At 33.6% G+C, this 23,678-nt stretch overlaps 3 protein-coding genes across 8 annotated transcripts; all 3 read left to right on the top strand.

Annotated features, from left to right (window-relative positions):
* Positions 1-1,824: 1,824 nt before the first annotated feature.
* Positions 1,825-6,894, top strand: LOC140989519 (uncharacterized). 3 transcript variants are annotated; one of them, XM_073458751.1, is made up of 9 exons: positions 1,825-1,985; positions 2,352-2,693; positions 3,440-3,616; positions 3,677-5,208; positions 5,301-5,570; positions 5,652-5,732; positions 6,027-6,138; positions 6,209-6,275; positions 6,508-6,894. In XM_073458751.1, the coding sequence occupies exons 2-9, from the start codon at positions 2,381-2,383 to the stop codon at positions 6,539-6,541; spliced, it is 2,586 nt and encodes an 861-aa protein (XP_073314852.1). In that variant the 5' UTR covers positions 1,825-1,985; positions 2,352-2,380; the 3' UTR covers positions 6,542-6,894. The 3 variants fall into 3 exon arrangements, with proteins under 3 accessions (XP_073314852.1, XP_073314843.1, XP_073314834.1); XM_073458742.1 differs by having other exon boundaries at positions 2,349-2,693; positions 3,440-5,208; XM_073458733.1 differs by having other exon boundaries at positions 3,440-5,208; positions 6,508-6,893.
* A 351-nt stretch (positions 6,895-7,245) lies between these two features.
* Positions 7,246-10,450, top strand: LOC140989533 (uncharacterized). Of its 3 annotated transcripts, none has more exons than XM_073458770.1 (4): positions 7,246-7,404; positions 8,061-8,960; positions 9,052-9,171; positions 9,279-10,450. In XM_073458770.1, the coding sequence occupies exons 2-4, from the start codon at positions 8,100-8,102 to the stop codon at positions 10,068-10,070; spliced, it is 1,773 nt and encodes a 590-aa protein (XP_073314871.1). In that variant the 5' UTR covers positions 7,246-7,404; positions 8,061-8,099; the 3' UTR covers positions 10,071-10,450. The 3 variants fall into 3 exon arrangements, with proteins under 3 accessions (XP_073314871.1, XP_073314863.1, XP_073314878.1); XM_073458762.1 differs by having other exon boundaries at positions 7,250-7,404; positions 7,998-8,960; XM_073458777.1 differs by having other exon boundaries at positions 7,251-7,404; positions 8,003-8,960.
* Positions 10,451-13,962: 3,512 nt separating this feature from the next.
* On the top strand, positions 13,963-18,841 carry LOC140989550 (RNA-binding protein BRN1-like). Of its 2 annotated transcripts, none has more exons than XM_073458791.1 (9): positions 13,963-14,268; positions 14,403-14,485; positions 16,195-16,246; positions 16,403-16,528; positions 16,623-16,702; positions 17,488-17,670; positions 17,831-18,170; positions 18,262-18,408; positions 18,486-18,841. In XM_073458791.1, exons 1-9 carry the CDS (start codon positions 14,121-14,123, stop codon positions 18,611-18,613), a joined length of 1,287 nt encoding a protein of 428 aa, XP_073314892.1. In that variant the 5' UTR covers positions 13,963-14,120; the 3' UTR covers positions 18,614-18,841. The 2 variants fall into 2 exon arrangements, with proteins under 2 accessions (XP_073314892.1, XP_073314898.1); XM_073458797.1 differs by having other exon boundaries at positions 18,265-18,408; positions 18,486-18,839.
* Positions 18,842-23,678: the final 4,837 nt, after the last annotated feature.

Below are 23,678 nucleotides of genomic sequence, written 5' to 3'. Positions count from 1 at the left end.
ACTAGGAAATTAATTTAAGAAATTAATGAAAAGTTCATGAACAACAACCATAATGATTTTGCTATTATGAACTTAAATAAATATTTTTACAATAATAAAATATGTATGAAACATGAATGAAATAATGAAAACTCTACTGAAATATATCATGTAATTAAGTTAAAATTCATCAAATTTACATATAGCTTTTTGTTGTAATTTTGATTTGATTGATGAATTCTCTTCTTCTGATCTTCATCTTCGCTTTTGTTCAAACTCTTTCAACCGATTTGTCTAATCTTCCATGATCGTGTGTCAACTTACTTCAACGCGTAGACATATACTCAACTTCTCATACCAACCAAATCTCTAGTTTTTACTCATCAAACCAATCATAAAAGTAGGGAATTTATTTTCTTTTACTTTACATAGCTCTATTATGATAAATAACATGTCTAATTTTCAAAACGAAAAGCTTATATCAAATTATTAATATTCATCCAATGGCCCTAAGGGGGTGGACTCTCGCGTGGGAATGAATAGTACTTCTTCCAACTTGTAAATTGCTATAGGATAATCATTAATCGAATCGACCTTTTTCACATCAAACTTTAAAATGTCAAAGTATACATTATATATACTTATTGGATAATAATCATTAATCGATTCCATCTTTTTTCACAAAAAATTAAAATAAAAAAACTAAAGGGTTACATTATATATATAACTTCCGTGTCATGATATATTTTATTTAATTAGATGTTGAATATATATATATATATATATATATATATAATACACACACACATATATATTCAGTAGCTTACAATACTATTTCATCTTATCCACACTATATAAATCATCGTCCAAAAATTATTATAAACACCAGAGAAAAATCTTATAAATATATTAACTTCGATATAATTTCTAAAATTGAACTACTAATTTCTTAAATTTCGTTGGGTAATGACATGTGAGCATACAAATTGAACTACTTGAGAGGTTTATAGGTTGAAAAGCAACTATATATGGGTTTTGGATATATCAAACCAACTCTGTTATTTAAAGGAAAACTTTGCTATATAATCTCAGCCAATTATTATTTCAATTTATCATCTTTTTTTAAAATGTTATATGAATTAATTTTTAAATATTTACCAAATATAAAGACTAAAAAAATACCAAAAATTGAAAATATTGTATATCAACATCATAGTCAAGAAAATATTATATTTTAAAACTCTCTTATTATGGAAAATGTTAACCAAACCTCTCTTGATTAGTGCACAATTGTTGAGTGCGCGATCGAGTGATTGTCGTTATACCAAAAGTTACAATTGTTAGTTTACCAAAATTATAGTTGTAACGCAGCTCAAACGTCACGTTTCGATTGCTCTATGATTAAAGATAATTATTGATCCCAATAGAAGTGTCAAAACAGGCTAGCGGGCGGGCCGGCTCACAACTTGTCTCAACCCACCATTAGGCGGGGCGACGCTGAAAAACACCAACCTAACCCAACCCATCTATTTTAAGTGACGGAGCGGTCCAATCCGACAGACTTATGTGTAATTTGGCGTGTTGAAGGTTGGCATGTAACCCACCATTAGACGGGTCGGCCCGCCATTTGATGATTTGTAAAATTATCAAATGTGGCAGGACGAACCTTTCTTTTTTCCAGGCGATTCATCTATTACAATCAACATTTTAAAATTTTTCATGCATACTTAATCTTTTATTTTTATTAAAATAATAAGAGTAAACTAGAACAAATATTAAAATTTGGATAAATTGTATTTTATTGGTAAAAAGTTAATTCTTATAATGTAGAAAATAAAATTTTGCATTACTCGTCTTTCCCACCAAACCTTGCGAAGTACTAATCATCTTCCCTCTTCCGCTATTTATCTCTCACAGACTCTATATGGCGCTTCTTGTTTATGTGCAGCTCAATTAAACCCTATGCGGGAGCACCCATTGTTCTTGAATAATCCTAATTTTTTGAGGTAAATGAATTTGTTTGGATCGTTTTATTATTATCGCTGGTAAAATATTCTGTTTACGAGTAAACTTGTCCTGGTAATCATTACTCTTTCGGGTATTTACCCTTGAACTGCAGAGAATCATGATTTTGATACGTTCTGTCACTACGCTCTTTACGTTTAGACTTTATATGGATTATGATTATGAAAATTATCCGTTTTTTGATTTAATTTAGCGCTTTCTGTTTGATTATTTTAATTAGAGATCAATCTGAAGTATTTTCGAAATGTCGCACTAATGTAAGAGATACAGTGATTTTGTCATTTGTGTGATGGCCCTTTGCTCATGGAAAAGATAATTTTGCCACAATGTTTCTGATTTAAAAGCAGAATAAGAGGAGAATTAAACTGAAGGTGGAATGGAGGAAGAGTATGAATACACTGGCACTTTCCCCTTGGATGACCCTGTGGCACTCAAAAACCCCAGTGCGGAATCCAGGTTGCTGAATCCCGATGGAAACACCGAGATTCTGGACACATGTGAAACTGTTCAAGATTCTGAAGATTTGATGGAAGATTACGGTGAGAAAGATGTTGTGCTGGATAGTGACGATGAAAGAGGGGAGCAAAATGAGGACATAATTATGTTGAATGGAGACGGTGGCTGTGTAATTGGGAGATCTTCAAGCAGGAATGCCACAGGCTTGGCAAAAAAGCAGAATGTTCCTGATGGTAAAGAATTTTCTTGAGTTGCCCGAATTATTTTGTAAAGGGTGATTAGATAATATATTTGCCTGTGTTTTGTTGATCCCTGTATAAGAATTGGAAAGTGATTTGAACTTCTCAATGTGAAATTTCAACATCTTTTCCTTTCTTTGCAGATGCTAGATAGATGTAAACATATATTGTTAGTTCCATCTACTTCCTTGGTGTTGTACTTGCTGTTGAGCTAAAAAGTAGGTAGTTCAATATGGAACAATGCTATTGTTGTTGCTGTTAAAATTGAATGAATATGTCACAGGTTGTCCAAAAATTTGGACTGCTTGATTGTATTTGTAAATAGCTTTGAAGTATTTAAATTTTGTATGTTAAGTATCTACTGTGTTTGATCCTTACAATGATGCACCAAAAATTAGTCGCTCAATTACTTGTCATACTTCAGTGCATAGCAGCTATCATTCATTTCACTAAGTAATGGAGGAAATATGTTTTTTTAGGCATTCCTGCTACGATGACACATCATGGATTCAATATAGCTCAATAATGTTTGCTATCCTAGGTTATTTCAGGAGGATGGTTGACAAGGTTATTACAAATATCCATTGCCATTCAACCAGAAGTGTTGGGTGTGATAATGAAAGTTATTTATTTATTTTTGATAACTCTGGATAATGACACTGGAAATCAAGATCATCTTGTTATCGACTCTGTCATATCCAGAGCAAAAGATCTAAAAGCAAGTTCCTCTAATATGGCAGGGACACATTTCGCTCAAGTGAATCCAAACATGGTGAGAGAACATTCAACTGAAAATTCAATCGATGAGAAAGGATTATTGCTGGACAATCCTAAAGCAATTGAAAGGGTTGTAAATTATGGGTGGGAGCATGCAAAGCTTAGTTACATTGAATCTCCGGAATCTGCAGAATCACAAGGTAAAGCCCTAGAATTTGTAGATCACTACCTCGTGGTTAATGACTTAGGCTCCTCTGCAGACATTAAAACTAGAAAGACTGAAAGGATAAAATCACCTCCTTCATTAAGGTCAAAAGGGTCTCAAAGTTTGGCAAGAAGAGTCAACATTGGATGTAAGGCAAGTAAATCAACAACTTTTGACTTGCCTGAAAAGCCATTTATGCAGGGTGAGAGCACTTCCCTTAGAAGCAGAAACAAATTGGTATATGCGATTGAGGGAAACAACTCTAGAAATTTATCCATCAATCAAGAATCCGATGATGTTTACTCCCAAATGAAGAAGGTATCATCAAATGAAATTTTGGCAGGGAATATCTTAAGCTTCAACAAATCAGATACAAATTCAGCCTACATTACTGAAAGTGACAATGTTGGATCAAATTCTGGAGTTGGCATTGCATATGATTTTATTAAGGAGTTAGACAAACAGTTTGATGCTGGATCATTCAGGCAAACTCCTGGAAAAGGTGAACATGTAAGTTTCCCGCCAGATACAATGGATGTTGGACTTGACACTCAAATGGCTGCTGAAGCTATGGAAGCGTTAATAAATGAAGCTTCTCCCATGTTCAATACTTCTTTTGCTCATCAAGATTTAGACAGTAGATTTACAGACCCTTCTAGCACTGTAAATAAGAAGACCAAACCATTACATTTTGTCAATTCCAAGGAGGCTTTCATAGGTTGGAGCAACAAAGAGAAGCGGTCGAAATGTGTGAAGATTTCATCGACTGTTGATATGAACAAAAACATATGTTGTTCCAAGGATCATTGTTCATCGGTGTCTAATGGACACCACCCACATGGCAGAATGCTAGAGACTGATGATGTGATAAAATCTGATTCCCCTTCGAAAAGAAAAAGGATCATTGGCTTTCATGATGATGTTTGCAAAATGGCAGTAACTGATGGTAGACTCTCAAAGTTAAAATCGCGGATCCATCCAAAAGGTAGAAGATTCCATCCACATGCGCTACACCGTTCAAATAAATTGATTAAAAAATCTTCATGTGATGCAGTGGTTGAGAAAAATGCAGAAAAATGTCCTGTGGTGGATGAGAAATCCTATGACAGGGTGGCAAAGCTCCTAGTCTACACCAGGCGACGTCAGTTTTTAGCAGAAAGAAAGCATTCAGGAAATTACATAAATCTGACAGGTGATTCGAGTTCCCCATCAGTTAATAATAATGAATGTTCCGGCAGACAAGTAGAGATTCCTATTGATACAGTCGAATCATCGAAAGAATTTAGTAAATTAGATGATGAAAGGCTTTCACCCTTCCTTGATACATCAGGTGTCACAAAGTTGGGTGCTTTATTAAATGGGAATTTTGAGACCTCGCAAAGATGTGTGGGTAGTAGTGATAAAAGAAAGCAGCCATGTGACCTCCTTGCTAGTTCTCCCCTAACAAAAGAACTCGCAAGATTAGGTTACACTGACTCTCTACCTGATTTTCTACCCAAAGACTTAAGAAGACGAAGAGTCAAGGACAAGTTTTGCATCTTGTTCAGCCAGAACTTGGACACCAAAGTACTCAAGCAGCAGCAGAAGGTACTCTTCTCCCATGGAACCGAATTTCTCTTAGCTCCACCACTGTATTATATTCAATTAAAACAGCATATTTATTTTGAACTTCATGGCAGATTGCTGCTCGAATAGGGATTTCCATTGCAACATGCTGTGCAGAAGCAACACACTTCGTGACCAATAATTTTGTGAGAACAAGGAATATGTTAGAAGCCATTGCTCGTGGCAAACCTGTGGTGACACACTCATGGCTCAAAAACTGTGAACAAGCTGGTTATGTTGTCGATGAAATGCGTTACATCCTCAGAGATGACAGAAAGGAAAAGGAAATTGGCTTCAGCATGCCTGTTTCACTCAACCGTGCCAGACAACAACCACTTTTGAAGGTAATAGGGGCCTTACATTGAAACAGAATCTGCATCAAATTGTAGATAAGTACTCAAAGTTACATTCTGATTGATCAACAGGGCTGTAGAGTCTTCGTTACCCCAAATGTAAAACCTAATGCAGATATGATATTTTGTTTGATCGAGGCAGTTCATGGAGAGGTATGTACATACGTTGTTCGCCTTCACTTCTAAAACCCCCAGTTTCCACCCAAAAAGCAAGTTTAAAGTATATATCACATTGGATTGTTGCTATTTGTTCTTCTATTTCCTTCCGAGGTTGTGACCCAGTGTCCCTAAGGTTTAACCATAACATTTTGTTGGATCACCAAAAACCCACGAAAAGTTTGATGATTCAACACTTTCCCAATGCCCCTCACTATATCTATATACATTTCAACAATATTAGACTAAAAAGTTTGCGACTTCTTGAAACTTCTTCGATACGTTTGTCAGGCAATCAAAGATACAGAAAATACCTTAGCACGGGATGAGTCAATTCCCGATGATTTATTATTTATATCCAGCGAAGAAGATCATACAATGTGTGTCCCATTTCTCAAGAAAGGTACACTTCTATTCCTCTACTTATTTTCTTGTACGAGCCAATCTCGTTGGCATCACATTTCTATCTGCAGGAGCTTCCATCTATAATTCAGAGCTCTTGCTGAATGGGATTGTAACCCAGAAACTGGAATATGATAGGTCAGTAAAGATTTTAAATTCTACTGTACTTTTTTTTGCATAACATAAGTTTATGTTTGGATGGCGTCACTGATTGATTTCAGATCCATTTAGTTATTCGATGATGTCAAGTGTGGGGATTTCAAATTCACACACTATCAATTCACTGTTTTGTCAATTATGATAGCATTAATGCTTTTTGAGTGAAATTTTTTTTTTTTTTGTCGTTAAGGATTTCCTACTTGTTCTTCAGGCATCTACTTTTCAAAGAATTTGTGGGAAAGTGACTTTGTGTGTCTGCCCCAAAGGATAGTAAATGTGTAAATACTGCTGGTGACCGGATTGCATTGTAATTATTTTAGAGATTATTACTTGCGGGGCATTTACTTTATATGCGTTAAAAAATATTTTAATTCGTTAAATTTCAGTTTAAATTTTCAATCATTCATACTTTAATTGGTTTAACTCCCAAAAATATTTCAAATAATAATTTATAAATAAAAACGATTATACAAGTGGTTGTTGCGGCTCTCAACGATCATAGTTTATATTCCACTAGCTTTGGATTGATAATTGTAGGTTGTAAAAGTCTAGCTCAGGTTTTTGCGAATAGATCAGCGAATCAAATATCTTATACTTTTAACTAGATTTGTTGTTTCTATGTCTGATCATATAGGTTGACTCTATCTTCCATCTACTTTAATTTCAGATATAATAACTGGACTTTTATTAAATATATATCTAGCATTTATCAAAAATATATATATACACAACATATGCACAGAATCGCTAATATTATATCATGTTTCAGTAAATTACATTTAAAATTTTTGAAAATGCTCCACACGGAAAATTTATATATTTCTTATGCTATATCACTCACTCGACATATTCCATTATTTTTGTCTGAGTGGAATCCATTTTCACTATAAAAAAAAAAAAAAGAAACCTTACTTATTTTATATTTATTATAAATTATCGTTTTCGGGCTTTCGCAAACTCACTCCGGGCTCAGCCCGATTTAAAACAAACATATACCTTTTGAATGTAATCCCCGAAATCTGAAGCCATAATCAATCCAGCCCTTTTACTCTCAGCTCCGCTCTCTCGAACGAGTTCTGAGCATCGGCGTCGTGAATTCAATCTCAAGGTCAGTTTAGTGGATAAATTGATTCGGACGATTTGGTGTCTCTCTTCATACGAATTTTGCTCAAATTTAATTTTCTCATTGATGTAGTTACGTTTGAGGAAAATTAGGGTGGGTCTGTCGTGCTTGAATTAGACTACTTTAATGATATTTTGTGATTTTATTGCGGCACTTTGAGCATTTGGTGTTAAATTTGTGTACTTTAATCTGCTGTTCATTCATTGTCTGATCATTGAGGCGACTTGCCTTGAAAGTGGATAAAAGTTGGGACATCGGATTAAAATTATTGAATTATTCAAAATTAGGGATGAAACTAATAAACATGTTGTCTTAGGAATCTATGTGGTCGTTTTGAGTGTTTTGTGAGTATTTTGTTATTATTATTAGTATTTTTGCTTTTATGCCGATGACGGTCAGGAATGTGCTGTACTGCTGTATATGGCTGTTGTTTAACTTTGAGTTGCAGAAAACACTTAATGCCATCTGTTGGGAGAGTGAGGAATTGATTGATACCGTCCTGCCATGAATTATTTTATTAGTGTCAAATTTTATTATTGATGTATATTAACTTTCTTGATGATAATCGAATTGGAAAGGAAAGCAAGAAATTACATAAAATTAGAAGTTTCCCAAAACACTTGCTCTGTCACGGTCTGCAGCATTGCACTCAAGGAGAAGCTCTGTTGGCTGGGAAGAGTATGGTACCACTTAAAAAGAAGAAAAAGAGTAGACTCGCCACCAGATCTACTTCAGAAGAGGTCACTCCTGTCAAGAAGGTCTTGAAAAATAGGGACAAAACTGATAATGCTTCTGAATCTACTTCAAAACCAGTAGATTCTGATAAGAAACTATCAGAAAATGGTAACGAGGATGGAAACGCCAAGGAATCTTCTTCAGCTCCTGTAGCTAGGAAGCCTTGCACATGGCTTAAAATTGATAGGCTTAATCCTCAGATTGGAAACAAAGCATCTGTTCAGATTTCTGATAATTGCAAAAAAGTAAAATCCACTCCTCAAGTTGAAGCCAGTAATGACCAGAAAAGGGAGAGAAAAAAAGAAGAAGAACCAAAATCCATTCCTCAAGTTGAAGCCCGTAAAGACCAGAAGAGGAAGAGAACGAAAGAAGAAGAAGAAGAGGGAAATTTTATTTCTCAAGTTAAGGCCAATAAAAACCGGAAGTGGGAGATAACAAAAGAAGGGGAAAAAAGCAGTTATGAGCTGAATGGTGATGGAAAGAATATCAGCCGAAATCTAGAGGAAAAGGGAAAGGGGCTTGACAATGAGATGCATGAAGCCGCGGAGGAAATGAATGAGAAACAAGAGAAAAATCTTGGTGGATTGATTTTTATGTGTAATGCCAAAACTAAACCAGATTGTTTCCGTTACCAAGTAATGGGTGTGCCAGCTAATAAGAAAGACGTCGTGTTGGATATCAAGCTCGGTCTTAAAGTTTTCCTGTATGATTATGATCTCAAGCTCTTGTATGGGATTTATGAGGCATCTTCTGCTGGTGGCATGAAACTTGAACCTGCAGCTTTTGGTGGGGGATTTCCTGCTCAGGTTTACTTTCTTTTTTTGATATAATTTTTTTTGTTGTGTTCCTTCTATTTGTGAGATTTATTCTAATGCTAGTAGTTTTTACATTCCAAAGGTCCGATTCACTGTACTCAAGGACTGCATTCCATTACCTGAAAGTGTGTTCCGAAAAGCAATTGAAGACAGCTATGATAAAAGGACAAACAAGTTTGATACACGGTTAACACTGAAGCAAGTAAGAAGATCACCCCGGTTTCTACTGTCGGGTTTGTTTCATTTTTCCAATCTTTGTCTGAACTTGAACTTTGATGTTTTTCATTATGGTGATTTTTATCTCTGCAGGTGAAACATCTAACCAAGCTGTTCCAGCCTACCCCGTGGCTGAAGTCTACCCTGGTGGACCATGGAAAGCAATTCTCTCAGTACCATGTTTCGTCCAACACAATTCCTTCTCAAGATCCGCGTTTTCTTACCGAGCAAGAATACAGGAGTCATGGTCTTCAACAAGGAAGGCATCTCTTCTTGCCAACAACTGCAGGTAGTGATGCTATGAGTTATGGGCAAGAACAAGAGTATTATCGGAGGAGTCCAGCATCTATGAATAATGTTTCTACAGTTCAGCACCGAGAAACCAATCAACAACCAGGTCCACTTTTCCTCAGTGAAAGAGAATACCATATTTATGGCCTTAAAGGGGCTCAGAGAATACAAAATGCTGCACTTTCTGTGGCTACAACTAACCAAATTTCCAGAGACTATGGAAAGGAAGCAGTCAACCCTTACGGTGAGAACACAACCTCATTGGTGAATCGGTACCTCTCACTTCCAAGAATAGCAGCAACGGCTCCAGATTTGTATCCTCTATCTGGGAGGGAAATGTTTGCTAATGATCAGATTACAAGTGAGCTCAGAGCTCATCTTGGAGTACCAATCGCTGATGGTGAAAGACCTTTTGCACCATATACTTTCCGTGAACAATCTGACTTCAGTCAAAGACCTCTTCCAGTACTGCACACACCTCGGGAACCATCCGAATTTCGCCTGGGATTAAATCTCCACCGTGAATCTGAATTGACAGCTGCACCAATCTCGCAACGATATTCTTTTGGAGGGCCATCTCTGTCGCGTCACTGATAGTATGTTGCCATGGTCCATTTCTACTCTCTTGGACTGTAGATTTGAACGGTTTCTGCGCTGGGGGCCATCTGCAGGTGATTCAAACTTGTCTGTACTTTCTCGTGTATTGAGTTTTCTCTAGTTTCAGTTTCAAGATTTCCAGCTCCGAAGTTGTGGAAGCCTATTTGATTAATTGTTGGGATATCTGTTTTCTATCTTACTAATAATTAGGGGTGGCAGACGCAGGACTGCACACCGGTGTTCGGGCTTCTACTTGGTTATTGAATTATGTTACTTGGGTCGAAAGGCCTCCATCTTGCTTCCTATTTGCAAAAATAGTAGAATTTGTATTCGACTCCTTTGCCCAAACATATACTATCGTAAATTTCAATTTAATATTTAACGTTCATAAATTATTTACTAGGTTGGGTGAGTGAAAGCAATACAGAGTGGGAAGTCATTGGTGTTGGCTTTTTAATGGGTGAGCCATGTTAGGTTTGTATGTACTCCATAAGAAATTGTTGAATGACCAATAAGCTTTTTTTTATTACATTAATAATTGTTCAGCATATTTAAACAATGAATTCATAGAGTACCCTTCACTATTAATAATTTAATAATATCATCAAATATGGTAATTAATTGGCATCGACTGATACGAATGTAGACATAAAATCACAGTTGAGAATCCAAGTTTTTTTCCTCAAAAGTCCCATTCATTATGCCAAGGAATCATTGGCTAAATGGCCAATATGTTTGATACACTCTTTTTGGTCTCTTTTTTATGACATGTAGCCATAACTGCAGTGTGGCGTGGTTACTAATGAAAATTCGAATCAAACCAAGTTTATTAGTTTTATTAAATTATAAACTAAACTAGGATGAACTGATTGTTACTAGGCTAATAGCCAAGCCTAACCTAAATTTTTTGTTTAGGTTGTCTGAGTTCAGTTTGGGATCCGTTTTAAGTCCTGATTTTTTTTTTAAGTAAATATTTTGATTATTTTTAAACGGAGAAGATTATAACATTTGATCATTAAGTGAATAAAATTACAAGTTAAACATAAAATATATATTGTTTTTCTAAATGAATTGCTTATCTGTGAAAGAGATTCCAGCATCATTCGCTTTTTATAATTGTTAAAATGGTAACAAATGTTAATGAAAAGTTGGGCTATAAAAATATTTGCAACAAGAAATATCACAATATTTGTGAGAGAAGTTTTTAATTCATATTGCTACAATTATGTATTAAAATAACTATATTATACACGAAAAAATTATAAGTAACATTAATTATTTTACAACAAACAAAAAAGTTATAAATGAAGTAGGTCTCTTGTGAGACGGTCTCACGAATCTTTATCTGTGAGACGGGTCAACCTTACCGATATTGACAATAAAAAGTAATACTCCTAGCATAAAAAATAATACTTTTACATGGATGACTCAAATAAGATATCCGTCTTACAAAATACGACTCGTTAGATAGTTTTAGTTCGCCATATGAAGTCATGAAGATAGAGTTATAATGAAGTATTGTTTTACTAGGACAAAAAATCAAAAAGTCACTGCAACAAAAAACAAAAAAAAACAAAAAGTAAAGTGCTCCCTTACGAAAATAGAGGTATTACCTTTTAATGGTTAAAGTTTTTGATTATTTTTTTTTCATGCACAACTCTTTGTAAAAAACTAAACAAAATTTTTCGACAAATGTGATTATTTTCTGGCCTAATCTATGCATGGAAATGACAAAATAATAAATATAAATAAATTATATTACAAAAAATGACATATCTATATACATATCAACATCCAAATCTTAAATAAACCAAAAATTTATAATCAAAAGTAAGAATACACACAAATATTAACAATAATAACTTAACCAACATCTTCTCGAGAGAACTGATTCAATATGATTTATAATATTTACTCCGTACAACCGAAAGATAAAGACTGTGAGTTCTCATGTCATCAAAATAATAATAATAATAATAATAATAATAATAATAGCTTAATCTTAACCACCGTGAACACAAAATAGGTAAAAAGAAGAAACCTCGATCGATGAACGTCCGAGATGCAGTGACTTGCTTCATCTGGAAACTAGGACTCCACATTGGCGAGGAAGACCATATTCTTCACTTGGGAGAACAAGAAATTAGGGTACAAGTGATTTATATAATAATTATTTAATGATAAAAAAATATTACGTCTAAATTTATATAAGTTTTTTTAACACGTGATACTTTCATTTTCATGTTGCAATTTAATTGATTAACCTCCACCCAATTTACAGGTAAACACCACATGTCCCACTGTATCACATAAATGTCTCCTTGATTGTTGCATTGTCTTTTTTTTTTTTTGCCCATTCCTTTTCAATGTTTTTAAAAAGACTCGAGTTTTCAAATCGAGCAATTGTACATTTTCTCAAACCTTACTAAATTCTCATTATTCTCATTATTTAACAATAGAGTAGGTCTCTTGTGAGATGGTCTCACGAATATTTATCTGTGAGACCGATCAACCCTACCGATATTCACAATAAAAAGTAATATTTTTAGCATAAAAAGTTATATTTTTTCATGGATGACCCAAATAAGATATCTGTCTCACAAAATACGACCTGTGAGATCGTCTTACACAAGTTTTTGTCTTAAAAATAATAATGATGAATTTTTCTTTTACAATTCTGCACCTTTATCGAAATCAAGTTAATAAAACTAACAAAATCCATGAGTGACAAAAAATGGAATGCAAATTTTCATAAATTATTGTTATTGGATGATGGTTAATTTTGGCGGGACAGTCTTGCAACCCCCTACTTCACAGGGATATCTACCGATATGCCATTCTTTAATTTAATTAACTTCAAGCCTCGTCTTTCCTTCATAAAACGAAATCCCAGATTTGCTATTTTCAATCATCTTCTTTGAGAAACCAAACAGCTGAATTCACGTCATAGGATTATTAACGATTTTCATCTTAAGTTTTGAAGACCGACCAGTCTCAATATTGGGTTTTATGAAACATCGAAGACAATACAAAAATAATTGATTAATTCTTTATACGACAATTAGGTCACGTCGACAATTTTTTCTGTGCCCTCAGTAACTTAATTATAAACTTATGTCAATCTTTTTATCTTATTTAAATATGAAAATCCAGAAGCCATGAAATCTCAATTCTAGACCTTTGTTTCTAATTACTTTTTGGAAAAATTATATCAGCCACAGTGAAAAAGTTAATGCTTTCAAAATTTATTATAAATTAGTCAAGTACATTCAATGTTAGGGGTTTTGAATTTAAAATTCTAAAAATTGATTTAATATCTCTTTCAACCAAATGATTGTTGATGGTTTTCACATGTGGTAGGTACTACATTATTATGAAACTATGTGTTTTTTAAATTATTTTATACATTTTCAATTAGCAATATTTGAAAGGGGTAATTTTTTTAACCCCAGTCAAAAGTTTGAAATACACTTGAGGAGATCGTTTTCTTAAAAAAAGAGTGGATCGAAATTATTTAACCAATTTCTCTTATTTGAAACTATATATATGTATATTTTTTTAAAAAAGTAATAAATGATATTTATTATCCTTAATAACTGATATTTGTAAATATAAAAAATTTTAATTAAAAAAATTTTAAATGGTGGGTCCCATGGATGGTCATTCGAGCGATCCAAGAGATTATCCTTTAGTACACAAACATACCAGTCCGAATCTACTATTATACTCTGAGCTCAGTCAACCGCTGACTTTATCTGTTTTGGGCTAAACCGTTGGAACAAAAACCCGAAAACAGTGGCATCTCGTAATTAATTACCAAATCGAGGTCAATTCCGATCCTTCCAATCATAATAAATCTACTCAAGATCCCAACTTTGCCATAAAAAAATTCCCAATTTCCCTTCGTCACAGCGAAGAGTCAGCCCACAACGAAGAACAGATCCGAAAATTCGGCGAGATTTGGATCATACGTCAAGTGTTTGAAGAGATTTTTTGGAGAAAATCGAGGGTGTTTGTGGATACAGGGAGAGTTCTGCGCGAACGTCAATGGCAGAAGCTGAGCAGAGCGTGAAGCTCTTTGTTGGTCATGTGCCGAAGCACGTGACGGAGTCGCAGCTCCTCGCAATGTTCAGGGAATTTGCGATTGTGGACGAGGTCAACTTAATTAAAGAGAAGGAAACGCGTGCTTCGCGAGGTTTGTTTTTTCCTTCTTACTCTCGTTGCATGCTGAGTTTGATATTTGTTTTGGTGGATCGGATTGTGTGGTTTTGAGTATTCTTGGGGGATTTATGTTTCTGAAAACCCTAATTTTCTGTGTGTTTGGATTAGGGTGTTGTTTTGTGATTTGTCCTTCGAGAGAGGAAGCGGACAAGGCGGTAGATGCGTGCCATAACAAGAAGACGCTGCCTGGGGTTAGTGTAATTTTGTTTGTGTGCTGTATTGTCACACAGATTGGACAATGTGCTTGAGTACACGCGGTAAAACTTGTTGGTTAACTTGATTTAATGTAGAATTTAGTTGCTGACTAGCTGTGCATGAATGTTTCTTATTTGGGTTGTCTTGATTATGGTTTGGTGGAATTGATGGTTTCTTGATATAAATGGTTACTCGGCTTGTTTAGACTCTAGCAAGATTTTACGAAGATAGAAGTGTAACAGTGCAGTGAGAAAGTAGATTATTAATGTTTTTTTAATTTTCATAAGGAAGAAGCAGAGGCTAATGTTATCAGGTGAAGTTATTATTTCATGCATGGGTGCTGAAGTTTATAACTGCTAGTAAAATTCTTTTATTAGCACAATGCAAAGGTTAGTTGGATTATAAGATTAAGAAATCACATCGGACTGCAGAAAGTCCTTGCTAATTTAGTTTAGATTTTATTTTCCATGATAATTTGCAAGATCCCAATCCATGAATTGGATTTTGACCTTGCATTTGGTTGAGGAGAATCAGGTGAACTTTCAGGATTTTTTTTTGATAGGTGAACTTTCAGGATTTGTTGCTACAAGATGGAGTTACTTGTTTGGAATAAGTTGGAAGTGATATCCGATTCACATGTATGGATTTAAAATACTGATGCTAAGTGAGCAGGACTTGCACAATATTGGTGGTTAGGTAATGAAATTATTAGATACAGATACTTAATTCTGATATTTGGTTAAATTTATATGAAAACTGATATTAGGAATAAGTGTTTGTTTGAGAGACTGGGTGTAATTCTAAATGATGGTACAAATTAGTTCACTTGTCGTATTCATAAAGTTGCTTGCAAACCCCTTGACTTTACTAATTACTGATTCCTTGTGCATAAATGCATATTTTCATATTTTGTACATGTGCATGTTGAAAGGTCAATAACTCAACAATAACGAGAGATTTGTACGACGGGCGAGTTAGCGGAGGAGGCGGCCGAAGTGTCAATGATTTTATTTTAAAATCCTAATCAACTGTCAAAGTCAAAAAAATTTAAAAACAAGTCAAACTCAATCAATTTCAAAAACCCTATATATAATAAAAACACATCTTACTTTATTTTTATTTACTTTTGATTTTAAGTGTCCTCCACCGTCGGCCACCACCTGCCTCAAACCCCCTCCAGCCACCACCGCCACTTTAATTATCTTGTTAGTTTGCATTTATATATTTATTTGTACTTTGTCTAAATCGTATTATATTGTATAAAGCTTTTTTTATGCATAAATATTATTTAATAACATATATTACATAAAAAAACGCCTAGGCGATCGAGACGGTAGGCGGTGACTGACTGCCCCGCCACCGCCTCTCCTCATTTAAAATATTACTTTATAGGTTCAGTGAATCATTGAGCGTATAACTGAGTTGGTCAATTTGGATTTGCCCTTACATATGCTGGATAAGGATTTGTGCTGGTTTTTATAAAGAGAAACTTTGTGTTTCCAATTTGGAAATGCTGACGGCTGACCTGATTAAATATCTGCTTCTGTTTTTATGTTGCATGAGTTGCGTTGTGGAATTAGTATTAGTGAAGATAAACTGTTCTTCCATTTGGAAAACTTGCTATGTGTTTTATGTATTATGATTTTGCCTAGTGTGCATTGTCCTCATTTTCGTATAATGATGATGTGTTCTCTGTCCAATTCAGGCATCTAGTCCGTTACAAGTTAAATACGCTGATGGAGAGTTGGAAAGACTAGGTGTAATGTGATTTTATTTTTCTTTTACTTTTTTAAAATAAAATATTCCTTTTAATTATGGCAGTGCTAGTTTTTCACTGTTTAATATAAGTTTTTATTTGTTCTTCTTTCCTGCATTGTTATTCTATGCTGTTTCTTATTTCAAAAAAATTTCAGAGCACAAGCTATTTATCGGTATGCTCCCAAAAAACGTGTCGGATGCTGACGTCTTAACTCTATTTTCGGAATATGGAGGGGTAAAAGACTTGCAAATTCTTAGAGGTTCGCAGCAAACTAGCAAAGGTGAATTGGATACACTTAATCATTTTTTTTCTGTTAGCTTATGCATATCAGAGTTATCCTGTTAAATCCTAATCCAGGAACTTGTTTGTTGTAGGTTGCGCTTTCCTTAAGTTTGAGACAAAAGAACAAGCACTTTCAGCCATTGAAGCTTTCAATGGAAAACACAAAATGGAGGTTTGTTTCAGTACGAATTTGAGGTTTATCACGCATAAAAAATTTGTGATTTTGAATTCATTATCGTGCATTTTCATATGAAGAACTAACAGGTATCCTTGATAAAGCATCTGGTAAATAAGTTCAAAGCTCCACCTTTTGGTTCCTAAACTCTGGAAACTATTGTTTGGTTTTGTTTTGAGAATTTAGGGGAAATAAAATGTGTTTTGGTCTTCTTTAGGAAAAATATAGTTCTTATTATACTTGCGAGTTGTTCCGGAAATTTTTAGAATTGTTTTAAAATTTTAAATTGTTGTATTTGGAGTTATAAATTATAATACTATATAATAACAGGTATTTTTGGGAAGTTGAAATAGTTATATTGGAGATACCAAGTGGGTGGAATATTTGTTTTTTTGAAAGAAACTAAAAGTGAATGATGGCGTCTCTCTTTGTTTTGGAGGACTCAAAATTGTTCACAAGAACGGACATGGCATTAATTTGTTGTTTTATTTTGATGTCAAATTCTTCTACCTAGAATAAATATAAGAGGAAAGTACAGTTGGAAATCTTCGGGTTTGATGGCTTATCACTTGTCAATATTCTTTGATTATTTATTTTTGACACATCGGGTAAGAGGGACTCAAATTTGGTACCTCACATTTATTTGTTGGTGGTGCTGTACAACCTAGAAGCTGCTGGCATAATATTTCTCATTCAAGTAAAAGTATATGTCCCCCAAAATTAGTCGAGCATCACTGTTCGATTGAATTGTTTAAATTCTAAAATTGTTGGTCTTTTAATAGGGTTCAACTGTTCCTTTGGTAGTCAAGTGGGCTGATACCGAAAAAGAAAGACAGTCACGGAGGGCTCAAAAGGTGCTGTCGCAGACATCAAATCCGATTAGTGCTGATTCCAGGCAGCATCCTTCTATATTCGGTGCCTTGCCAATGGGATATATACCACCATATAATGGATATGGGTATCAGGTTTTTGTATTCTATACTTGAAAAAGGACCGAATTGTTTCACATACGCTACTATTTTCTAAGTCTTAACAAAAATTTATTTAATGGACTACTTTCCTCTTTTTGGCACTTCTTGTTGATGCTGAAGGTACATTTACATCAATTTATGCTCGCCTTTGTAGACTTCGGGGACTTATGGACTCATGCAGTATCGACTACCACCATTGCAGAACCAACATGCGTTCCACAATCTAATTCCACCTTTAAACCAGGGAAATGTGATGCGTGGAGTCACACCTGACCCTTCATCTGGAATGACCCCAAGAAATTACATGCCACCCGCTAGCTATGTAGGATCTACGTATCCAGCAATTCCTGGAGTTCAATATTCTATGGCATATCCCGGAGGAATTATGGGTAGTCGGCCTCTAGGGGCCCCCACCGGACCTCTATCACCTACTACCACAAACCGTCAATCTGCAGCATCTTCAAGTGTCAATACAAGTTCTGGTCAGATTGAAGGTTGTTGAAATTATATTCAAGAATCTTCACTGCTTTATTACTTTTTAAATACACTATACAAGATCAATGTTTCTTCTTACGGATTTTAAAGCAGGTCCACCAGGAGCTAATTTATTCATTTACCACATTCCCCAAGAATTCGGGGATGACGATCTAGCATATGTCTTTCAACGTTTTGGTAGAATAGTGAGCGCCAAGGTTTTCATCGACAAAGCAACGGGAGTCAGCAAATGTTTTGGTATAAACTTTCTGCATTGCAAATAAATATATACAAGTAATGCTCATCCTTTTCTTATAATTACCTCATATCTGCAGGATTCGTGAGCTACGATTCGCCAGCAGCAGCGGATAATGCAATTAACACGATGAATGGCTTCCAATTAGGTGGGAAAAAATTGAAGGTTCAACTTAAAAGAGACAATAAGCAAAACAAATCTTTTTAACTTCATGTTCAGCCACAGCCACGCAAGAGCGCTAACCACCATTCGAGATCTCAGAATATGGGAAAAAAGGATGTTGAGGTGGATCTACGGTAATCCCACTTTTGTGCCATGGCCAATCTTTGTAGGACTCCGGTCCCAGAAACCTGTAATTCCCGAGGAAGTATGTGCCACTGTACTTGTATTGTAACATTTAACACATCAATTAGACATACTATTGATTTATTGATTTTAGTCTTCTTTTTAGCATGATTTCGTTGCCAATTTCAGTGGATATTTCTAGGGAATCAGTTTTGGCTTTTTAAAAATTTACTTTTGTTTCTATTACGTTTTCTGCCTTTTCTCCTAGTTGTGGTCCTATTTTCTAGTTTGTCATGCCAAAGTTGCGGCGCAGCCAACATTGGAAAGTATTTGTACGGGCGAAATTTCCTCTTTGTTTGGTCATTTTTTGAGTCAGTTGGGTATTTTTTTTCAGAATTCAGAATTGCTCATTTCGTGGAAATTTCTATTCTCTCTCGTTTGGGCTTAGTAATCTCATCTCTTTTAAATATTTTCCTTTCGTCAAACTCGTCCTCATATAAACTTATACAACATTAATAATAATAATTAAATTAAATTATTGTCATCATTATAAAAATATTAAGATTAATAATGGGCATTAATCATCATGATAATGATAATAAAAAACTTCTTGAATAAATTTTTATTTTTACCGAAAGACGATTTGGTCTTTAAAAATAATTTTACGTCCCTTGTACTGCTTCACAAGATTAGAACCAAATAAGGAATTCGTTCGTTTTGTATTCTTCATCTTAATTCCATTTAAGATATTCTATTATAATTAATTTATTCCTTTTCTAGACCTTAAGGATGGTCGACTATGCTGCCATCGTTACTAGAAAAAAAAAAAGATTATTAAAAAAGCCAAACCACTGTATGCTTTTTAAAATTGTGCGTTATAAAACTTTTTTTAAAAAAAAGTATAAGAATTTGTCACCAAACTCGATCAACATTTCAATTATTTGGGATATATTCAACAAAGCATTGTATACATTTTCGAGGCCTAGTAGCATTGGAAAGGGTAAACATTTTAACAAGTCAAACTGATTTAAAAGTTCCCCTAAAAAAAAACATTGCTTAAATTACATAATTCATTTCATTCATAACATCGAAAATTGTACGAATATTTCTAATTTATTCCTCAAGTCTCCACGTCAAAATCTGGATACTATTTTTTCAAAAAAAAAAAAAAAAAGGTTTTCAGGAAAGAAAAAGATCAACTTACATGCTCATTTCAGATATTCTGAAGTCAAATAGTGAAATCATATTCGGGGCTGGAATCATACGTTGTATTTGCGTAACATAACACATGAAAAATGAAATGGCAATGGTTTTTTTTACAAAAAATAAAAAATTAAGCTTAACATATTCTATCAATAATGCGTATGCACCACAAGTGTGTGTTATCTATAAATATGTTATCAAGTTTGAGAAAAATAATGTTATTTCTATACTATGTATACTGTATTATTAACTTTAAGACACCTACAGTGTCTAACTTTGGCGTCGTGGTAAATTTTATAAAATACCAACAATATCTCTTTAAAATTAATACTCTATTTTCATGTAATAAAAAATAATATAAATAACTATTTTAATGAATTTATTTATTTTCTTATCATTATTATATCCATTTTTCAAATTTAAAATTTTTATAATATTTTATTTAAATTTTATCCAATTTTTTGAATTTTAAAATGATTATATCATTAAAAAATTATTATAAAAACACTAAATTAAATTAACATAAAAAACATCACATTTATCTACTAAGTTTGCTCGTCTATATTAAGTGACAGGAGCATACCGATAAATGTAATGTAATGTGTCATCAATTTTGTTGTCTCGTGTGATCTTTCAACTTATTTTCTAGATTCCAAATTACACATTGATTTTTTTTAAATATTAATCAAATTAATTATAAAACATTTGTATTATATAATTTCAGAAAATAAGAGGGTGGAAAAGAGGACATGTCCCTCCCATCCACGTGAAGTTTGTCGTCTTGCAAGTAAAAATTGGACAAATGAACTGACACGTTTAAATGGTGGATAATATTTCGTGAAGTTAAATTGGACAAACCCTGGACAAAAACACGATTTTTTTTTCCATGCGTTTGAAATTAAACCTTTTGTCTAAAAGTCTCATTTTAATTTGTATTTTATTTATATAAAATGCACATATGAAAGCTGATCTCTGACATTAAAAATGTTGATGTACTAAAAAAATATGAGCTTCGTTTTAGTATTTTCAAAATGCTTAAAAACTTAATTTAAAAAATATTAAGAATTTATCTAATTAGGTTTTATGATTCCAAGTTTATTTTCATAATAAAATATGTAACTTTATTATAATAAATAAATTTAATAGATTTTTGTCATCTATAAGAACTGACTCGGAAACTTAACAACGAACTTGTTCACGAGTTAAAGAGCCGAATATTGTAAATTTTGAACTCTATTCGTTTATCTTAACGAGTCTAACTAAACGAGTTCAAGCAGATTTTTATAGAATCGAACTTCGAATAACTCAATAGCGACTTAGTTCATTAACATATATGATTAAAAAAGGTAAAATATAATTTATCATTCTATCACAAATTTAGTCAATCAAACCAAAACAAATTATTATTTATTCGATATTATTCCATATATTAGTCAAATATTTTAATAATCATAAGGTTTGTTATCTATACAATCTAACCGATTCGACTAAAACGCACTCTAGTGACATATACACCTAAATATACTATATCATGAGTCAACATTTTTTTTAGAATATCACTACCCTTAACTGACATTGTTTTTTAAAAAAATATGACAATATAGAAATGAAAACATTAATTTTAAATAAAAAAAATTTGTTTTAAATTTATTATAATTTTCATAAAAAATACTATTAATTTTTAAAATTATATATCACATTAAACTTTAATCTACATGTATGCCTCTCCAGTCAAGATTTATTAATTTTGTATTAATATGAGGGTCAAAATATGCGGAAATATGCACGAATTTTATGTTGCCAGCAAAAATGTCAGATTATATTTAAATGAGTTTGGCGTGTGTGAGTGAGACACCAAAGGTCCACATTTGCTTCTAGAGGAAACGTCTGCAGCAGTCATTCTAGAAAATTTGGCACCGTAAACACATGGGCACCTGCCTGCCCAACTTATATATACATATGTATATAATTTTGATATACTTCACACTTATAGTGCACACTCATGTGAGCATCGATAGATGTGATGATATATATATATATATATTGATCTGTCTTTCACATTTCTAAGTCAAGACTCATACGTCTTCATTCACTAGTTCGAGTGAACAAATATATGAATAATCAATAAAAATAAATTGATAAGTATACTATATACGAACTTTTAATTTCAAGTTTAAACTCGAAAATACTCACAACTTGACTGAATTTATTTCATTGTCTGCCCACGTGAAAAGAAAAAAAAGGGATTAATTGAAAAGGAGTGAACAGAAAAGGTCGGCCCCCAAAACATAACCTAAACAAACAGTAAACGCACCACATTAGCTCACCAAGGTGTCAAAACAAGACAGCCCATCCCACGCTTTTTCCCCTCATTTTCTTCACCTATCCACTATACGTACACGCATATATATGCAGGAAAGGATCGAAGAGCGTTTCCTTGTAATTTCTTCGATTGAGGAATTTCGATTACGATGAATTGGGGAAGAGTTTCGTTTGATGCATCTACTTACATGTTATTCGAGGCGAGCGGCGATTCCGAGGTCGAATGTATCGATGTCGCCGTCGGAGATGCATCTGAGGCGGAATCGGAGGATGATGCGATGTCCTGCAGCGATGGATCGTCGCCTGAATGCGCGGATGTGCATCTCGAGGTTGACGCGGCAGATGGAGGCTGCTTTGGTTTTAATAGCGAAGATTATGATAATGTCGGCGGATGTTTTGGTAGGCAGGAGGACGATGGGGTAGAACACCGTGACGATAATGATGGAGAAGACGGCGTGGTTGATCAATGCTTCGGTGGACGGACGGCGGTGGAGCCGCCGGAGGAGGCGAAGGATTCGAGAGGTGGGAGAGAAAGTGATCGGCTTTTCTGGGAAGCTTGTTTACAATCTTAAATTTTTTATTTTTTATTTTTTTTGTTTTTTGAGATTCAAAAAATAACGAATCTCAGGAAATTTGATGAATTCTTTGTACATACATACAAATGCATGTATACGTATAAGAAATATAGAATATTTGGTAATTAAATGCAACACTTAAAAAGTGATCATTGTAATTTGTACAAGGCTTTGCAATTGCGAGGATACTGATTTTTGTTTTTACTTTTTAGTATTAGTTAAAGCTTCTCATTGTTATCAACATATATATGATATATTACATAAAAATTTTATCTGTATTTTTTTTCATAAATTTTGACATTGCTTTTAAATCTCATTGTAGTTTAATTAACTTAAATAAGAAATCAATCGTGGTAGTAAAAAAAATATCATACAAGAAAACACATTTTTATATATATAAAAAAAGATTATTTCAATTTAAATATTATATTATACAATATAAATAAATATACATCTTTTTTATATCACTCATTCATGGGTTTATTGAACTTTAAATTTCAACGAGTAGAATCTCTAACAAAAATAATAAATTCCCCATCATCAATAAGCATCTAGGTTCAAGATGCATGAGGCAACCAAACTAGATCGACGGGATATTTGGGAGAATAATTTTGTTCAAATTTATTTTTTTTTTTTGAAACGATCGTTTTCAATTATATTTGAGTGTTCAATTATACATGAGAATGTCATTTTTTTAAAAAAATGTTTCACCAACGTTATTTTGCTAACTACCTCTCCATTGGCAATATACTAAATATGATGTTGATTACAATTTCTAAAGTTATTAATTCACGCAAGTTCAACAGATCAGGAAATAATTTCTTACGAAATGATGGGCACCCATAAAATAATTTAGTCACATTATTCCAAAGAACTCATAATTAATT

Source organism: Primulina huaijiensis, chromosome 1 (assembly GCF_012295235.1).
Source record: "Primulina huaijiensis isolate GDHJ02 chromosome 1, ASM1229523v2, whole genome shotgun sequence".
NCBI classification, from domain to species: Eukaryota; Viridiplantae; Streptophyta; class Magnoliopsida; order Lamiales; family Gesneriaceae; genus Primulina; species Primulina huaijiensis.
This window is presented reverse-complemented; position numbering and strand designations above follow the sequence as displayed.